At 36.1% G+C, this 20,601-nt stretch overlaps 4 protein-coding genes and 1 pseudogene across 4 annotated transcripts in view; 1 reads left to right on the forward strand and 4 right to left on the reverse strand.

Moving 5' to 3' along the window:
- The window catches only part of LOC113495528 (pikachurin-like), a 160,015-nt gene that overhangs the window by 80,913 nt on the left and 58,501 nt on the right, over positions 1-20,601 (reverse strand). The gene's annotated exons all lie outside the window — the stretch shown is intronic.
- LOC113495881 (serine protease inhibitor 77Ba-like) lies at positions 2,384-5,633 on the forward strand. Its single transcript, XM_026874878.1, has 2 exons — positions 2,384-4,874; positions 5,289-5,633. Exons 1-2 carry the CDS (start codon positions 3,826-3,828, stop codon positions 5,581-5,583), a joined length of 1,344 nt encoding a protein of 447 aa, XP_026730679.1. The 5' UTR covers positions 2,384-3,825; the 3' UTR covers positions 5,584-5,633.
- LOC113495882 lies at positions 8,295-9,441 on the reverse strand (annotated as a pseudogene).
- On the reverse strand, positions 9,868-11,473 carry LOC113495883 (plasminogen activator inhibitor 2 type A-like). The gene is made up of 2 exons (XM_026874879.1): positions 10,416-11,473; positions 9,868-10,105 (listed from the first exon to the last, which is right to left on the reverse strand). Exons 1-2 carry the CDS (start codon positions 11,426-11,428, stop codon positions 9,868-9,870), a joined length of 1,251 nt encoding a protein of 416 aa, XP_026730680.1. The 5' UTR covers positions 11,429-11,473.
- LOC113495884 (serine protease inhibitor 3/4-like) lies at positions 12,866-15,888 on the reverse strand. The gene is made up of 2 exons (XM_026874880.1): positions 13,575-15,888; positions 12,866-13,133 (listed from the first exon to the last, which is right to left on the reverse strand). The coding sequence occupies exons 1-2, from the start codon at positions 14,585-14,587 to the stop codon at positions 12,893-12,895; spliced, it is 1,254 nt and encodes a 417-aa protein (XP_026730681.1). The 5' UTR covers positions 14,588-15,888; the 3' UTR covers positions 12,866-12,892.

Raw genomic sequence — 20,601 nt, forward strand, 5'->3', positions numbered from 1 at the left:
CCGCTTCTGCTCATGATTAAGGACTCCGGTTGGGTCCGAAACTAGTCGGGCTACCCCGATAAATACGCGTGAGTAAACCGTTACATCATTTAATAATGTATCAATATACCTGTTAATATAAGTTTACAAATGCATTTATTGCAATACTATCTTTTTATCGCTAACATTACCCATAAAGCAATTGTAAAACGCCATATAACTAAAAGTATTTAATAAGAGGCATTATTTTTAATTGACAACATTACTGTATTGTAAAAAAGTTCTGTTCATCCCTCCATCCATTTTAAAAAAATACACAAAAGTATTAAAAAACTAAAACTCTTTTAAAAGTGAAATGAGTTTATGTCAATACAAAAAAAAGTAACATTGAGGTCTCAAAGAACGGGTCAACGCCTCAACCTATTTCACTTTACAACTCTGTAATGACAGTTCTAGGGCAACTGGCAAAGAAAAAAAAAGAGTTATTTCAACCTATTTTTCTAGTTCTTACAGAAGTTACTTAGATAGATGGTATAGGCAGACTTTTAAAGTGCTAGAGTGAATGGGGATATTTAAAAGCCTTTTTTTGTGAAATTTAGTTTATTTCTTGACTTGTCTTCTTTCTTTTTCATTTGAAAATAAAGTTCTTGTTTTAAATTTTGCTCAAATATAATTGTGTACTAATATTAGTATTAGTTTTTATTTAATATAAATGACCAATGCTGTAATAAATAGTAGTTTTGCATATATAGAAAATAAATTGATATATCTTAAAAACCGGTCGGTTATATTATAACCTTACTTAATTTTATGGTCTGCAAGACTTTAAATCCAGGCATAAGTGGTGTAAGATACATATTACACAGTGATTTGATTTAAAAGTATTATTTAAGATTTTGTCTATAGATATATTTATGGTACATAAGGCGGGATTTTCTGTATTAAAATAGTTCGGGAGGGGGGGGGGGGTCCAATAGGCATGTCTTAAACTAATATCATAGCGGGTTTCGAAGTGAAGATATTCTACGCCGCTTCCACAACCATCAGAATATTATTTTAAGACGTGGTGGTAGATCTTGTGGGGACCTAATTAAATAACTTACAGTAAGACTGTTACAGTTGTGAAAGAAGGAAGGCACGCTACACTGTAGAGCGCCATCTCGCTCTCTCGAACGTTTTTGAAACATTGCTATCTTGCTCTTCCTACGTTACAATTGTTATGTGTAAATTTTTCTCATGAATAAGGTGTGTTCTTGGTAGATGAAGATTTTTTACAAAGATTGTCATCATAAATTCTTAAACCATCGTACCTGTGACGACTGGCGACGGTGTGTAAATAACAGTCGGGTCCCATAATGTAACGTATCTTCCGAAAAACGGAAGAACTCGTTATGACATAGGTTATAATACTCATCGACGGACAGACCGTCGCTTTTCTGTAATTATAACAATAGTTGTGTAATCAAAATGTCATTATGACAATCGTCAAGTAATTTAAAACTCATAGTACAATATCATACACGATTACAGTGAAGTTAATGTCATTCGTCATAAATTTATTTGACAGTGGCTTAACGCCCCCCCCCCCGACTTCCAGAATTATATGAATGTCAATGTAATTTAATGTTGCCAGAAACATGTGTTGCGACAGTAATATAGTGTTACGCTGTCAGTATTACGCAGGGTGCTTTAATAGACACCGATCATATTTCTTTGCTTTTCATGCAAATGATCGACTTCTAGAGAATGCTCAAATTTCTTCCAAAAAGGATTTTTCAAATACTTTTTCCATTACAACGTCGAAAGTGTTATTTTTGAGTGTCCTAAGCTAAGACACTGGAAAATAACATTAAAAACCCGCGTCACGAAGGGTCAGCTAGTTCTGAATTAAGTTACTTCTTGTACACAGCATAAGACTATTGTATTAAACCCTAGAAACTCTAACTTAAAAGATGCAACGGTTTACTCACGCGTATTTATCGTGATTGCCCGAATAGTTTCGGACCTAACCGGAGTCCTTAATCATGAGCTGATGCAACGGCGGATGAATAAGTCCAACTCTTGAGTAAACCGTTGTATCTTCAAAGAAAGTTAATTAAAAGACGTATTAAAAAGATTAATGTTATGTTTTGTTTAGAAATAAGATAATTTTGTTTGTTTTTTTTTATGTTCACAAAACTTTGTGATATTAGATTGTAAGTAGTAAAACTTTGATTGTATTATTATTGTTATAATATAATAATATTTATGTATCTAATAATTATTTTAGAGCACAATAGATAAGTTATTTTCAGAATTTTACTATGCTATTAACATGAAAAATAAGTATATTAATAGGAAGCGGTGGCGAGACGACCTTAACGCTTACCGCGCAGGCTGGTTCCATGCGGCCCAGAATGGTCGTGAAAGGATTTGGGGGAGGCCTTTGCCCAGTACTGGGACACAGTGGGCTAAAGAAAAAATAAAAAATACGAGTGTAAATTGGTGGTATAATGATGGATCTAGGAAAAATCTTAAGTACTTAATTTATTTTTCGTTTTTCTTGTGCAATAAATAGCTTGTTGATTTAAAATTTCCTTTAAAGTTTACCGTTTTACATCTCGGATTCAAAGTGAGAATGTTAATTCAACAACCAATAAAGTGACTTCAATAGCCTTAAATATCTTAGTTTAGTCTTTAATTGCCATTTTTTTAGTTACCATGATAACAGTTTTTAAATGCCTTATAAATATTTAAAAAAATAATATGTTCTGTATTTTAAACCATAGAATAATGTTATTTAAGTTTAGGTTTTAATTGTTATACTGTTTTTTGTATATAGATACTTGTTGGTGGGCCTCCGTACTTAGACTGCAAATTGGCCAATTGCGCCTACGGTTGGTCTTGGGAGGTGTTCAGTCTAGCCATCCCAACACCCTGCGCAAGTTTTTTTTTGGATATTTAACTAAAGTATTATTTAAAGGGACTGTTCTAATTTCGTATTATATTCAAAAACGTAATTTCTGTTAAAAAAAAAGTTACATAAAGATGAAAACTTCTCGTTCTGAGTGTATTGTTCTCCGGTTTCCCAAATGCTAATTTAATCACACATTGTTTGCCAAACCTCTTGTTAATTTTATAATTGGTTATAAATATTATTTTCAACCATAATACAATTGTTTTGATACCAGAACTTCTGATCTGCATTTTAAGAGAAATCATTGTATTTTACGTCTATTATTAGCTATATCGTTAGTAAATGAAAAATATATCTACGTATTTAATTTTAGCTAAAATGCTATTGGAACTAATGGGCGTAGTAGAATATTCTATACGAATTTGTATGTAAAACATATACCATTAAATGGTAAATAAAATATTTCATTGTTTAATGATGGTTTAATTTACCTCTTCTTAGTCAAATGTACTTTCTACTGTCTGTGCTTATGCTAATTGCCTGTTAATTAACTAAACAATTTGTTTAATGGACAGATAGTTATTTTAATATATCAACATCAGCTTATTGAAATCCACAACAGGCTTTGCTAAGGCTACAATATTATTATTAGAAAGTAAATAAAACGTGGAAAAATCTGCATCGAAATATCAATGCATGCTAAGAGAATAACACACAGCTAATGAAAAGAGAATTATCAATAGTTTTTCTTTATTAAAATTATTAGTCTATTACTTCAAATGTGTTTACTTTGATGGCACAACCTGTTACAAAGCATTACTATCTCCAAACGACATGACCACAACATTAAATCGACATAAAGCAACAAGTACTTAATTACAATTCAATTAGCTTGTAATAACCAAGTCTTTATATACCATCATCTATACGTGATTACTAACAGTGTCAAAATGCGGCTGACTATAGTAGTGGTTGCCTTGTGCTTAGCACATGCATACGGCGATGACATCGTAGGAGAAATCGCCAAAGCCCCAGAGGAACTAGTTCATGGCGCTGTAGACTTAGTCGATGGATTCTTCGGAGGAGGAAAGAAATACCGCAACCCCTGCACTCGCGACATCTCCAAAGACTACAAAAGGTCAATAAATAAGTTCTACAATCGTCTCTACAATCAAGTGGCTGCCCGAAATGATTACCACTTCGTTTTCTCTCCTATTTCCGTTTGGCTATCGTTGTCTGCTTTAGCTGAAGGTGCTGACCCACCACTCCAAAGTCAGCTGTTCAACGCTCTCCATTTGCCTAAAGAAGCATGCGCCAGAGACAGGTACTACAAGATAGCACTCAGCGTCGAACGAACAGGACACGATGTAACCTTTATAAGGCGAAGAAGCTTGTTCCTAGATGAGTCGTTGAAGATAAACCCTGAATGGGAAAGAAACACGCATAGGAACAGCGAAGGACTCCGCCTCTTGAACTTCAACCCTGCGCCTATCAAGGGTAACCCAGAAGCCGCCTCCAAAATCATGAGCGATTTCCTAGCGACGCCTACGAATCTAGCTGTGACAGGAAACTCAATAATTCTCGACTATTTGGAGTACCAAGGGTTGTGGGAATACGCGTTTTCCGAAGCGAGTATTCACCTCCATCCATTCTTCGACGAGGCTCATAATGTTTTGGGGCAAGTGGAGATGATGCGGATGAAGAAACGGGTCCGGTTGGCCCACGTTCCCTTCATGAAGGCCAAGGTCTTGGAGCTACCAGTCGGTGAACACGGACGGTATACCATGCTCTTTGCATCTGGTACCGAGAACTGCGTCATCAAGGATGCTGTCAACATTTTTATGAGCTCCATCATGGATATATTCCCACTGCTCACAATGAGTCTGGTCCCCATTGATATTGCTATACCGAGGTTTTGCCTGACGTCAGAATTTAATTTGCGTGGTCCACTTGAAGATATCGGCATTCGAGAGTACTGGATGGATCCATTGGCTACTAGGTAAGTTTGTTTTATTTGTTACTGCATTATTTTTGTAAATTAAAGATTGCTTTTTAACGGTAGAACTATCCGAAAAAACCCAATCCGATTGATTGAGTTAAAAATCAAGTTTTTATGTATTTACTACTACTACTTTTGCCGATAATTCACTCACGAAACGAATACAATTATTAAGCTCCGTCAACAACGTTTCCAATTCCAAGTACGAATTATTAAAGATTTCCTAAAATTCTACCACCTCAACCCTAATGAAGTGCCCAGAACAACAACAAAGCAACTGTTAACTAAAATCATTTCTTTAAGAGTAAAGACTTGAGAGCAAGTCAGGTACAAAATTTCAGCTCAATCGAGTTCGAAAAAGTTTACATATTAAAAAAGGTTTCATAATCATATTTCGTACAATCAGTAAATTCATAACTCTTTTCCCAGATTCGTATCAGACCCGCCAGCGGCTCCAGGCGGTTTGATCCAGCACGTCTCCGTGAAAGTTGGTCCTCAAGGCCTGAAGGCCAAGAAACGTCATCACTCTGGCCTACTATCCAGCCTCTTTGGCCTGGCTACTGACACGGTGTCCGATGTTGCGAAGATCGTCGGCCATGACTTTATAGCTGACAAACCGTTTATATTCGCGCTCTTTGATACAGAGACCCATACTTGTATATTTGCCGGTGCTTATTCGAAGCCAATGCCGCCTGATATGCGGGTGTAAATTGTTTTGATGACTGGTTGGTTTTATTGTTTCTTTAAGATTCATTACTAAATTAAATTTACATATAGCGTATTAGTATTTGAAAAATAGATTTTATTTATAACATCAAATTTAGAGGTAGGTACTCAGTCTTGTTCGCCAATTTGACCACCATTTGGTCTATTGGTACTTAGTAGCCGTAAGGGCTATTCCAGAGGTCGTGTGTTCGATACCCACCCAGCACAATGTTTGTGTGATGAGCATGATCAATTGTTCTGTGTCTGGGTGTAAGTTATGTATTATGAAGGTTTTTAGTTTTCTAATACTCATAACACGAGCTTTGATTAGTTTGAGACTAGATAGCGCTGTGATATAGAAAAATAACATTAAATTCTTAATATTCTTAGCATTATTCTATGGATATTAATTGATCATCTGTCCTATCCTTGATGCGTATTTCAGCGTACTTACCACTAGTCTGATACCAATCAAAGCAAGATTATTGTCTCTTAAAACAGAAAGAGCACAATACATAACGCTCGCACTACCGGAATACCTAACTAAGTTACGGCTTTACTCTTATTCTAAACATTTTATTGAATTTTGTTGTAATTTGCAAACTGTTAGGACCACCATATTTTCTCATCTACAGAATCTAAATCTAAATAACAATAAAATAATTACAAGTTAATTAAGTGCGTTTAATTAAGTCTCTTTTAGTTAAGGCTGACTGGCACGTGACCTTTGCGTGTTATTAAAGCTAATTTATTTACGTGTTTACGATTCAGGTTATTCTAAAAATACCACGCTATTATCTTCATATATTTTTCTTTTTTTCTTCTGTTTCTATATGAATACTTCTATTAGCTATGCGAGAGTACATTTTTGACAAGCTCTCCATTTTATCTGTATGAATTGATATTAAAATTTATCAATGTTTCAAAAATATTATTAATTAATACTTACGCATACCGAAAACACAAAATTAGTAATTTAAAATACAACGACTTAGTTATACAAAGATTAATTCGTTTAAATCATTTCTCTCTTTTGTACTTACCAAACCAGAAAACAAATATTATTAATACATCATCATCGGCCTACCCCTTTCCCACTTACGTTGAGGTCGGCTTCTAGTCTAACCGGTTTCAGCTGAGTACCAGTGTTTTACAAGGAGCGACTGCCTATCTGACCTCCTCAACCCACATACCTAGGCAACAGGAATCAGGATACCCCTTGGTTACGATATACCGTACCTATCTACGTACCTATAATGCGGTATTATCATATAATAAGCACGAAATTTTATCCATCTATCCATAACCTCCGTAACAACGACATAATTAAAACCGATGGAATTAAAACATAACATTCCGAAAATTATTTTCATGAGGACGTACATTTTAATAAAGGTGACCTTTTCAATATTAATGAAGGCTTTTATAATGTTAATGTAACATCGTTATTTAATGTATCAAAGGACGAAAATGACATTCGTACAAGGTTTTGACACCTAAACAAAGGTATCGCGATAAAAGTTTTAGATCAAAGAAAACAGTTTATTCCTAACAATGAAATTTACTTTGAGAAAATGAGAAATATCGCTAGCGGACTTTGTATTAGATAATGGAGACGAAGACATTTCTTTTCAATCAGATTTCTTTTGAATTCAGTCGTTACATTAACTTAAGGAGCTAATATCAGTTTTTTAGACATCGTTACTATACAGGTAAATGAAATATTTTTTATTATTGTTTTTGTCAATATTTTTTTATTTATCAATATATCAACTAAGCCTATCGCCGGGATATGCTGGGCATACTCCTCCCTAAGTTGCCCTACAACACCCTGCCTTTTACCTTCCGCATCGATTTCGAGCCAGCTACATTTTGCTGTTTATAGATCATCATATTTTTTTAATTTTTCTAGCTGTCCCAGCAAACCTCGTTTTGGCATACACATTAGTTCTAGGAGAAAAAAACTGTGGTATGATATATTTCCTATTCTCAGATCTACCCATATGCATACAAAATTTCATAAAAATCGGTCCAGACGTTTCGGAGGAGTTAAATAACGTACACCATAACACGACAATTTTATATAATAGATCTAATTGACACATACTTTGTATGTCAAATCATCCCTATAAATAACTACAGATAGAAAACAGCAGCTTAAATATATCTATAAGTAGGTGTACTATAAGCTGAAGTTAACAAACAAGTTAAGGTCTCCGTATCAAATAGCGCAAACATGAAATGTCTGTTGGCTATGAAGTCTGCTCCTACGATGGGGTCCAGACCAGTAGGGGTGCCGTGTGGTGTCTCCCGTTCTATTGGTGGTGGGAGTATACCATGGTTGGTTATGGTTAGAGTTGATATATTCCTGTCTTATTATAAATAATTGCTGTAGAACTTATGTTAATGAGAAATTACTTATAGATTTATGTGTTTAGTTTAAAGCTAAATGTCGTGTTGGATTTTATTTGCCATGACGAGGTTTTGTGAGGTTTTAATAAAAAAAAAATGTACTTGAGTTTAGTTATTTTTTTTACACATTCAGTGCTAAGGAACCTGTTTTGACAAGAACAAATAAGTATGGTTGGTTTTGATAAAAAATAATCACTGTATATGTCGTAAAGATATCGGGCTTAATATGTCAATGCAGTCCTTAAATGACTTACTACGGTATGTAGTGTTTTCTTTGTGTGGGGATAGAATTATGAGATTCATTTACCTGGTAGCTTCTGGATTGTTCCATAGACTCTTTATCGCCAAATCTTCTAGCATAACTCTTACATCAATCTCACTTGTTAAAAGTATACGAGGTATAGCTTTTAGCGCTTTTAAGACCGCCATTGTACCCTAACATTGTATGTATTAAGAATCACTGCTGTAATTCCATGGTGTACAATAAAGAATATTCTATTCTATTCTATTCTATAGCAATATCCAACGGCACATAAATATCTCGCAGGTTCTCAAACAATTCCTGTACATTATTTCTGGTGACGCCTCTCACCGCTTCCTTTGGGTCATGGGTTTTTAAGAACACCATGTATAACATTCTGTACCTCCCGTCTTTACCAACTGGTATCTCCAAAACTTTGCATTTTATGTCTTTGATATACCCCATTCTGGCTCGTCTCCTGAACCTAATCATATCCACTGCACTGATTAGATGTCCTACTTGGTTGTAAAAAGGTGCTCGTTCGATCCTCGCGTTTCCGAAAGCATTAGTCCATAGTCCTCTGTAGTCGCTAAAAGTACCGAGTTGCCATTCAGGTCCAGGCTTGGTAGCTCAGCAGACATCAACCATGTGATCTCCGCAGCTGTTTCTACTGGATTTTGTCTTATCGGAGCTGTGAAGATACTCAAAAGCGAGTTGGATTCAACGAGGCTATACCATGAAGGATTAATGGTAACACTCTCATCGATTAACAGAACTCGATTGTTTATTATGCTGACGTCATCTGAAGGGGAGAATCGCGTGGTCGCCAACTCGTAGTACTTCACACGTATGCAAGGATCCTTTGGAAGATTAAATAGGTTGAATAACTGCTGTTTAGTATATGAATCGGCTCCTGCTATCCCGGCCTATGTCAGCCATATTGATAAAGGCGAGTACACAAAGTTGAGATCGTTTCGAGCTTCTATCGCCTTGTAGAAAGTGATGTCGAACTCATATAAAGCGGCGCGGTAATCCCAAGTTACGTCAACGAACTCATTGCATGAAACTGGTCGAGTTTTGTCGTACTTTGCAACCCGAGTTCACTTTGACTAGTAGATAGATATGGTTATAGCGCAACAAAAAAGAACTTGCAAATTCATATTTTTGACTTGTTTTATCAAAGCCGTGTCTCGAAGGACTAACATCCATGTTCGATCTGAATCCCTTTTAAAGGTTGAAAGTAACATTATTTCATTTGTTTATGGGTTTACTTAAAAACGAAAAAGTTATTTTAAGGTTCCTGGTATCCGTACTAAATTGTGGAGTCTTATATCTGCCAAGTTAAAATAAATCTTTGTGAGTCCAAATAAAATTGATATTTGTTTAAACCTAACCCGTAGTTCGCAAAGATTTCGTCTCTGATAGAAAATAAATATGTAAATAAATAACAAAACTCCAATATCTTTGCATTTTGAATTTATTTGCTTCATATGTTCACAATATCAAATTGTAATAATAAAGGGATGAATTTGGCTGGTTAAATAAAATAGAGCGAAAACCATACATGATCAATAATTATAATTAATCATTGCCCTTCTTTTGAGACTGTTAAGTTAAACGAAGATTGAGTAAAACTTATTGCGAATAAGTTGGTTTCGTAAACGCTGCGGTTAATAGCCAAGTTCTCGTCTCAGCGTCAACTAGACCAAATAAAAATGGTCTGTCAGCTATGAAGTCTGTTCCCAACTCAGGGTCTAAACCTGATCGTGTGATGGATGGAGAGGGATCCTCAGATGCCAAGCCTTCGTTGTTCAGAAAGACGGTCGTTCGTTGCACGAAGCTACTTGGTAACGCTCCTGGGTTTGATATGTACCTGGTGTGAAATTTGATAGTTATTTATTGTGTTTGGAAATGTGATTCTTCCGAAAATGTTGACTCGTAGAGAAAGGTGACGTACTACCATTAGAATGGCAATAGTTCTACTTACTTTAAAGTGGACGCAAAGATCTTAAAGTATCCTAATCTTTGCTTTTAGACCGTCTATTTCAGTAGTTTCAAAAAGATTTAAACTCATGTTTTTCATAAACGAAAAAAATTTTAGTCAACAAGAAATTACATGGAAGATCTCCACGAATTGCACAGTATTACCTGTATAATATTGCTATGCAGTGTAAGAACATTACCTATGTTTACAAATAAAAGGCATATTAATATCTAATAATATGTACCTGGTCACCAGCGGATCATTCCAAACCTCTGTGACCCCAAGCTCTTCCAAAATGACTCGCACATCAATCTCAGTAGTTATCACTATCCGCGGTATCGCTACGTCAATCAGTACATTGCTGTGTCGCAGGGACTCGAATGCTTCAAATAATACTGAACTCCCGAAGTCTTCCACTAAAGGCCTCAAATCATTATTCCCCAGTCTCACAAGGAACAACATATGATATCTCCCACTCAAACCAATTGGGAGCTCCAGAATTTTCGAATGCAATGATCTGAGGTAGCCCATACGTGCCCGTTTCTTAATCTTCATGAGATCCACAGACCCGATTTCTTGGCCTGTCAGACTGTAGAAAGGTGCTCTCTCAATGGTCGCGTTTAAAAATGTCGTGGTCCACAAGCCATTGTAGTCTAAAGTGTCCAACAACACGGAGTTTCCATTCAGATTGAGTCTTGGGAGTGACGTAGACATGATTCGTTGGATCTCTTTAGCTGTTGCCACGGGATTCGAATGTATTGGCGCCGTTACTACATCCAAAAGAGAATTCTTTGTTATGAAACTGTACCATGTAGGGTTCAGGGTTACACTTTCATCGAGAACTAAAACGCGTCTATTTTTTATATGGACATCGTTGAATGGGAACGCTCTTGTTGTAGCCATTTTGTAGTATTCCTGACGGATGCAGGGGTCATTGGGCAATTTTAGAAATTGGAATAGTTTTTGTTGACTCACTGGGCCCGTGCCCTCTGCTATAGCTGCGAGCGAGATCCAAATTGAGACCAAGGAGCAGACGTAGTTAAAATCACTTTTCACTATCACTGATTTTATCAAATCGATTGAGTACTCGTATAACGATGATCGATATTCATCTCCTACGTCACGGCTAACATAACAAGGCCCTTGGTTCTGCTGACTTGTTATAAGAACTCCAGAACTAATTATCAGTAACGCCAGTATTCTCGCCTCCATGATGGACAAATTGGCACGTCTCTATTTCGTATATTTTAGTTATAGACTGATTCCACAGCAGATTGTGTTTCATTTTATATTCTGATTATATGTTATTTTTAAGTCTTAACTGTTATTTGTACTGCTACGTCGAATTTTAAAGGGAGATCAATTTATATTTTTGTTTTACGCTAAACCAACCAACGATACTAAGACTATATTATTATATGACTATGAAGATATAATATTGTATTTGTGTTATGTGTTTCTATAACAATTAGGTATTTGCATGTTATTTGTCTTAATCTCGTTTATTATCAAGCACGTTTGCTCGCAAGTGGTCAAATTAAATAACAAACCCGGTAAAGTAATAGTCGGTCTTACAAAACTGAGGGTCCGTACAATTTGCGACTGTAAAAACCGTTGCAAAATGTAGGTTATTGCAACATCTCTTAAACTTTTAAATAGTTAGCCCACACGTTACATGAGACGTAGCCTTGCGATAGACGGACGGACAAACACCGATGCCTCATATTTTAAAGGGTTCAAATTTTACCCTTCAGGTACGGAACCCTAAATACTAAATTGCCATTAGATGAACACATCATAGACGGACCTCACCTACCTAGCTTTTTTGCGTCAGTTACAAAAAAATAAACTTTTCATTATTTAATTACACAGTTACTCATTTAATGTTGATTAAAATGCGAATAAAATTATAGCATATACTTAATAGTTTAATTATGCTAATATTTAAAGAACATGTGCGCTTAGTTAAGGTAAACATTTGGCGTTGTCTAGGCGAGTAGATAATTACCAAAAGACCAAATTGCAAAATAACAGTCGCGTAGAACTATACGCATAACTTCCACAACGCCTACAAGGATATATGAATAATGTTATCAATTTAATATATTGCAATAAAGAACTCTTTAGATCCAATATCAATATAATGCTACAAAAAAAAACGAAGGGATCTCTTTGGTGTTACATAGCGATCCTGTTTACCAGCCCTTTTAGTGTTAAGTGGGGCATCGGTCCGAAAACATAATCGAATCAAAAGGCACTCAGTTGCTTATACCCACACATTTTAGCTCATAGTATTCTAAGTATTAAACTATATTCTATTACGTAACGTTTTTACCTAGTTTATGTTGGCTGACGGAACTCGAAATAGTTTTAAATAGTGAAAAAAACTTACTGGTTAATCTGGTCCTATTTGTATAAAAATTTTGCAACCTTTAAATGCACTTTAAAAAACTAGGTGCAAAAGTTTCCGTCAATACAGATCCAAATATTAAACGAACATATTTATTTAAATTCAACCTTACGTGTTTATCTTAAAGTGGTTTTTACAACGCGGAAGCATCCTAAGTCAACACAATTTCATCATAGTAGATATTTTTGGGATACTAAATATGCATTTTGAGCTTTTCTTTGTCTTAAATGAAACATCAATACAAAAACAACGATAATTTATTTAGCTTATACTGGATAAGTAGGTTGCGTATACATGACTCCCATGAGGCATGTGTAGGTCTCTGTATCGAACAGTCCGAACATAAAAGGTCTGTTTGCTATGAACTCGCTCCAGTACTGGTCTTCTGGCTCGGGATAGTAGGATCGTAGTAAAGTGGGAGGTGGATGGAACACTCCATCCTTTGCCAGGGTTACTGTCGAGCGCTGCACGTAGCTGCTTGGTAAGGCTGGTGGATCCGATATGTACCTGTTCAGATGGTTGGATTAGTTAACCTGGTTTTGCTTTTAAACTTTGAAAGAAGTAGTGGCAAAAAAACAAAAGAGTAAATGGAGAGAAATAACATTTAGAGATTTTTGCAGATGAAGACTGATAATTTAATTTTACATGTATTAAATTTGAAATGCATCCATTACATATATTACAATTGGATTACGATATGAATTTAATCTTCCCATTTTCCACGATGTATTGGAAAGATAACGGGAAAAGCTGCCAATATGAAATTAATTAATGTATTCAAATTGGTGACATAAAATTTAATACGCCACACCCTAACGGATTCAGAACCACAAATTGTGTTTGCGGTTGTTTGACCCTAACCGGAAGTATATTTACACTCCAACCAGAGGCTTATGACCCAAAGTGAGTGAAATACCCCAATTTTATATGAGAAAGATGAGCCTTTACCTTGTTGCCTCCGGGTCTGTCCACAGCCTCGTGATATTCAGATCCTGTAGGATTATCCTTGCGTCCAATTCTGTGTTCATTCTAAACTGGGGGATTGCCACATCTATGGGCACTTTACTTTCCTTCATAGATTCTATGACATCTATCATAATGGATCCTTGGAAAGCTTTAACAGCCGGTGCTAAATGCAAATCTCCCGTGACCAAAGCAATAACCATACTAAATTGTCCATTTATTCCGATTGGTAGTTCTAGAACCTTCGCTTGAATAGATTTTACGTAACCAATTTTGCCTTGACGTTTTACTCTCATCAAGTCTACTGACCCCACTTGGTTTCCTGATCGATCGTAGAACGGGGCGCGTCTGACGACTGCATCAGCGAAGGCAGTTGTCCACAAGCCATTATAGTCTAGTGTGTCGAGGAGTACAGAGTTTCCAGAGTACAGAGAGTGTAAATTAAGAGCGGGGAAATTTGCGGCTACTATTTGTCTGATGGCGTTAGCTGCCAGGATAGAGTTTTGTCTGATTGGTGCCGACACGACGCTAAGAAGATGATGTTTCGAAACGAAGTGGTGCCAATGTGGGTTCGGTTGTACGCCTTCGTCGATGACAAGAGCTCGGGTACTCACGATTCTAACATCATTTGTATGAGAGAATCGAGTTGCAGCTATATCGTAGTACAGTTTACGTAGATAAGGATCTGCTGGTAAACTTAAAAGTTCAAATAACTCTGACTGAGTTTGCAAGTCAGTTCCTTCAGCTACCCCGGCCAAGGTCATCCATAGCGAGTGAGGTGATATCACGAAATGGTAGTTCCCTCGAAAGGCGGCTCTCTTATATATCTTGATGGTGAAATTGTGTAACGCATTTCTATATTCTTCTAACAACTGTGTATGGTCGGGCAGAAATTCTGTATCGGTTTGTATGATCGGTGATCCGATTCTTGTGACTATTTGTCGCTTGACCGCCGAAGTGTACACTGCGGTGCACAATACGAGAATCGTTAGCTTCATCGTACTAGCTCTGAGATGGATTAGATCGTACTAAGACAAGTTAATTTCGTAAGCTTTTATATACCTCCCTACTATGTAGAATTATACTACGGTTAATTATTAAAATGTTATCATTAATATCCATAGTACACAATCTATTTTAGGTCTAAGTAGCATTCTGCCTCTTTCAACAAGAAACATCAATAGAGAACACTCAAAAAAGTCTTAATTCCGACAGAAAACTTCTTCTTTGTTTATAATATTTTAAAATCAAGTAGAGGACATAATAAGGTACGTTGCTATCTTCGTTTGTATAAGCGGTCTAGTGATTTTGTTTTGTTTTATATCTTATTGTACCTATCCAAGTCATAAGTATCTAAATTAAGCAACGTTTTTTTTTGACACTGCGTCAAACAGATGCTAGACTACTGACCTGCCGATGTCATTGAAGCGAGTGATATCAAGGTTAAAAACTAAATTAAATTATAATTACAAATGAATTAGACTCATTATAAACGTTCAAGTTTTTAACTAATTACGCTTCGTGCACTTTTACTAGTAGGTAATAATTAATGTACCATTAAATACGATACATGTAGATACGAGTGTATGTCAGTGAACTCCTCCTAAACGACTGGACCGATTATGATTGTTGTTATATGCCTTTGTTTGACGTCCTGGATGAATAATTAGTCTGGCAGAAAGGGGTTCGCCGGAGCAGCAAGTTGTTTATATTGTCTGTAGTAGAAAGTTTAATTTACCTCAAACTAGATACAACTAGTATCATAATTATGACATTATAATCAAAGCATGGTCTCTCAAAATTTCATTTTAAACAGTAGTGCCATTTTTTTACACTTATGTGGGAAATTGCTTTATTATCATGCCTTTTTGCCTAAAATCTACACGAAATTAACAAACACCTAAGTAGGCAAACTCTAAGCAATGTAAACTTTCTTAGGTTAGCTTAAGTCTCGAAGTATTTTAAAACTATTAAATACCGCGGCTACACAGCTGACCACATAACACAAATGCTCTCAAAGAGATCTCACTTTAAAGTTGCAAAGTGTAGCATTACTGACTCCAGCCATTTCTCAAATACCAGCTATTTGAGCTGCCATTGAACGATGTCCACTGCGCACTTAAAGCGTCGAGTCAAGTGGTATTTGCCTGTATATATAAGTATACTATATCTAAGTACCACAATTTTATATAACACTAGCCGTTGCCCGCGACTTGTCGTCTCGTAAGTTGAAAATGAAATAATATTGGGAATATAAATTGAGACGGAAGCTATTCTATCTTTCAAGTTGGATCAAGCTGCACTCTGTGTGCAAATTTGATTAAAATCGGGATAGTAGTTTAGGAGTCCATCGCGAACAAACAACGTGACACGTAATTTATATTATTAATATTAGCTTTTAGCTATGCCAGGGTGGGTATTGAGTATGATAATAAGGTACTTTGTGGTATTAATTGGAGTTCAAACTATATTTCCACGACAAAAAATCCGCATAAAGAAACCACTTTCTTTTTTGTCCAGAAATCCAACAAGCATGTTTATAAAATTAAGTAAGCTTCAAATGGACTGTAAGTTTAATAATCGCTTAGGTTACATAATGATTAAACAAGAATGTATTAAGGCAATAAATAATGCTCTTAAAATTAGAATTTAAAGAATTTGATCACTAACATTCATTACTGCACCAAATTCAATATCCGAACTATATTCTCACTACCGGAGCAAATATCATTGGATACCATTAATTACATTTTGGCAACTTAAACTTAATAAGTCATTAAAACTAGATCAATTTATTGTGTACAGGTTATCGAACGGGAGGTTTATCACCTCCTCTCTCAACTACAGATTTGCAACTGTGAAAGCGAGACGGAGTATTATATAGCGTATAGTTACATCGTACTTTATCCTAGCCTTTTCCCAACTGTGTTAGAGTCGGTTTCCATTCTAATCGGATGCATCTAAGTACCAGTGTTTTACAAAGAGCGACTGCCTATCTTACCTCCTCAACCCAGTTACCTGGGCAACCCGATACCTACTCCTAAGTTAGATTGTTTGTCAGAATTTCTACCCGTAACGACTGTCAAAGATGTATGAATAACAGTCGGGACCTACAATTTAAAGTGCCTGCCGAAACACGAAGGAACTCGTTATGACGTCGATGGTCACCCATTGACAACTGTGATCGATCAACTTGTGCAGTTATGCCTTTGCTACGGTCCGTATTAAGTAAGCAACATCTCACATAAACAATTCTATTGAATCTACTGGATAATTGCGTCTACAAAAGCAATAGCACAGTCTATTGACTTACTAGAGGTTCCATTTAAGTCGGGGCTTAAGCTGAAGCAACTAAGATAATCGTGTTAAGCTTTCTGCGATGATATCGATTCCAAACTGTATTTATAAGGTACTTTTAGCTGTCTAAGTTTGGATTAAATTAATGCTCTTGACGTCAGTACTTCGTGCAGTTGTAACGACATTGTCTTGGATATTTAAGACTACTAGTACCTGAATTGGATATATGTGCGAGATTGCAAAAATTGATACGTTTTCTTCTTGTATCCGTGATACAGTATGTTGAAATTACTTGTGCCGTCACTTGTCAGTACGCTTTTTACTGAAAGGTGACGTTTCGTTATTATACCCTAACTTCCGTTACTGTAAGTTTTATCACCTTTGATGCGTTTTGTTTTCGACATTATTTGTGGAACTATGAGAAAAAAGGTAAACAATATTTTTAGGAAATCTACCTATCGGACTAATTTGATTTTTCTTTGTCAAATGCCCTATTGAGTTTCATGATTGGTGTAAAGTATGTTTCATAATGATTTCTACACACAGTTAAATCCAATTCAATCAGCTATGACTGACACTCCAGAATCAACTTACAAATCAAGAATCATTCAGATCATTTTGCCACCGCTTGAGTCTTGATGCAATAGTACGTTATTGCATTTTACAGGCGACACGCTAATACCGGTAACGATGCTTTGAGACCTACGCTATTTGTTGAAAGGCCATCGTTTTGCTCTCACTCCGCCTGTTGCATGCCAATACAGACTCGTTTGCGGGCTCTACATTTGACGCTGCATTAAGTATAAACGGCCAGATTGCAGAATCGATAACTTCATCATTAATCATTTTGCTTCATTTGACAGACCAGTTTGCCAGATTCAGCCACGATTTGCTATGCATTTAGTTGATGAATATTTGTTCTAAATTTTTGAATAGGTAGGTAAAGGTTGAAAAAAGTAGTTCGAATCGGATTAGACCGGATTTGTTTGAAGTCGAATAACGGCTATGTCACTGGCAAAAATCATCAATATTAGATGTTGGAATTTAGTAAGTTTTACGAGTGCGGATCTGAAAGTTAAATCCACATCACAAGTAATCTATATACACCGTGTTTTTTTAGTCGTCTTACAAAATCAGCCCAGTTCATGTATCCTAGCTGAAGATCTAAGGAACTACTGGTTCAAATCTTTTTGTGTTGACCAGTCATCTAGGAATGTTTTAGGCTATATACCATCACACTGCGACTAATAGGAGCGAAGATACAATTTAAAATGTGGAAAAAATAGGGAAAATTATTCATCTTCGAGGGCTTATTTCTTCTAACCACGCGAACGAAGTCGCGGGCAACAGCTAGTATAAAATTAACAAGAAATCTACCAAAATACTCCAATTCTCATTCATTTAAAAACAATTCGTTCATCCTAACATGCCGTAGGGGAGATCAAAAACAGAATTACAAACAATTAGATGATTGAGTGAGCAAAACCCTCGCTTTTGATGAAACAGGCTATTGCAAGCACAAGCTTAACACTACTTAGTGATAACTTAGTGCCACACAATTGTGTTTGCTAATAGAAAATTAAATGAGATGTATTGATTACGTTGACTTTCATCTGTGTACTATGTTTACATAAAATTAAGTGTAGGTTTGTGAAATTTGTCGATTCTGAAAAAATATCACCTACTAAGTTTGGATCGTTATCAATCGGTGAAATGCAATATAACAATAAAAATATAAAAAAAACAACATGGGAAACAGTTGAATAAGTTTACCCGTGCCTAAAATGTGAGTTTCGTTTTAATTAAATTAATTATCTCTATGATGTGGGCTACTATCGACGATTTAGTGGGCCATATTTATATAACTAAGCTATTAGTCTGAACGCTGTGTTTGGCTTATTTCGATTTCTTTAGTGGATTTCACTTGAAATACCACTTAGCTCAAAACCTCAGCGCAAAATGCAAGAAACTGGTAAAATTCAAGCATGATTCGCGATACAAAATTGGTCACATAATATTAACCTGTCACAAAAATCTACATAGGTATATGCCTACAAGTTGCCAAAACTTTAACTTAGCGACACAAGGACCAGCGGTCAGTAGCCCTCCGAGACGATTACAAACGCAAACCGTCAATCAAACAATCGTGCAAGACGGAGGCAAGTCGCGGCACGTGCTGCGTAATCAAAAGGGGAGAGGAAGGGGATGGTGAGAGAAGAGGGGGAGAGGGGTGTCCCCTCCCGTGGGACGTGCTTGATAGAGGTGCAAGAGGGTAGAGCCGGGCTCCGCGCCTGTGCTTGGTTTGCAAGTTAAAAGATAATCTTTTGTTGCAGTTCGAGGTGTTGTAGCGTTTGGGATTTTTTTGGCTGACAAGAGAAATAAGTCTATGTGTATTTTGTAGAAATGTTAAATGACATAACATCTTGTAGTTTCCATTAATTATGCAACGGTTTACTCACGCATATTTAACAGGATTACCCGACTGGTTTCAGACTCAAGGAGAGTCGGAAAACATTATATTTCTGAAGTATAAATCCCCGAGGATGAAAACTTTTACGCCCAATCTATTTGCTCGACAATTTTTATCAAACATGTCATATTACTCGAACATACTTCCCTTGTAATACGAAACAGACTTTATTTAAATCGCAGATAGAGAGACTTTAGACTAACACCTCTCTTTTCGCGTTGGGGTTAAAAAGATTAAACCTACTTATTGTTATCGCCGAGATATAAGACGAAAAACATAATATATATTTAACACAAACACCATTATACAAAGGTGTGGTCTTGACAGGCTGCCAACATCCTAGTTCCCGGTTACTCTGCTCTACTTACAATCTAGATTCAGACTCGTACCACCTCCTAAACTTCATATTACAGTGTGGGAGAGAGATGGCGCTCTCCACCGCATAGCACTATCTCGCTTGCAAAACTGTAGGAGTTACGTTCAGAAGTTCTGGAAAGTTTTCAGTGTCTCTTTATTTATGTTACACTAATGTAATTAATTGCGGATTTGTTAGTGGCGCTGTATTTATGTCTTTAATGTTAAATTGTATGAGAATATGGATCATGATTATTTAATTTAAACTCGGTTTTGCTAACATACATACTTGTAGGATTCTTTCTTCTATTCTACTTTTGTCATTTATATGCTTGATAGGGCTCGATCTTGTTGCTTAATTTTGATTTTGATAATAGTTTACTCCGAATATTTTTTACATGTAAAGCCAGTTTATAACCTTACTGCTGGACAAATGGCTTTCCCCTTTGTCTTTCAGACCTCTCTATTCATCATGAATTCTGGTAACGTTCTCATTGACTAGAGATCATAACGAATTAGTAAATATATTTATACAGCACCTACTTGATTGCATTAACCAACACAATTTCTCAGACGTTTCTTCTAAATACGAATTCAATCGAAACCATAATTCTAATTCAATAAAATAAAATAGATCAATTTACATAACATAACTTTTTCTTTGAATCTCACAAGACGAATGCAGTTGTACATAAAAGCAATTCCCTATAATTCATACTATATGTGCTACTGTTATGCACTATATATTGAAAATACGGCACGGACATGTACAGTTCAAACAAATCAAAGGCTGAATGTGGATCCAGAGAAGCGTTAAGGACTGCAGCTGTCAAAGGTTTGCAGAGTAAGAGCGTTACAGGAGAGGTGTGTTAGTAGTCTATGACTTCTGTT

The sequence above is a fragment of the Trichoplusia ni genome, chromosome 7 (genome assembly GCF_003590095.1).
Source record: "Trichoplusia ni isolate ovarian cell line Hi5 chromosome 7, tn1, whole genome shotgun sequence".
In the NCBI taxonomy this organism is placed as follows: Eukaryota; Metazoa; Arthropoda; class Insecta; order Lepidoptera; family Noctuidae; genus Trichoplusia; species Trichoplusia ni.

What these genes read in the sequence shown, in the direction of transcription:
- LOC113495883 (XM_026874879.1), bottom strand. Translation starts at nt 11,428, where the DNA reads ATGGAGGCGAGAATACTGGCGTTACTGATAATTAGTTCTGGAGTTCTT. An exon ending in CCTTTTATTTGTAAACATAG is followed by an intron (nt 10,106 to 10,415) that starts GTAATGTTCTTA and finishes ATTTCACACCAG; the next exon opens with GTACATATCAAACCCAGGAG.
- LOC113495881 (XM_026874878.1), top strand. Translation starts at nt 3,826, where the DNA reads ATGCGGCTGACTATAGTAGTGGTTGCCTTGTGCTTAGCACATGCATAC. An exon ending in ATGGATCCATTGGCTACTAG is followed by an intron (nt 4,875 to 5,288) that starts GTAAGTTTGTTT and finishes TCAGTAAATTCA; the next exon opens with TAACTCTTTTCCCAGATTCG.
- LOC113495884 (XM_026874880.1), bottom strand. Translation starts at nt 14,587, where the DNA reads ATGAAGCTAACGATTCTCGTATTGTGCACCGCAGTGTACACTTCGGCG. An exon ending in ACAGACCCGGAGGCAACAAG is followed by an intron (nt 13,134 to 13,574) that starts GTAAAGGCTCAT and finishes CCATCTGAACAG; the next exon opens with GTACATATCGGATCCACCAG.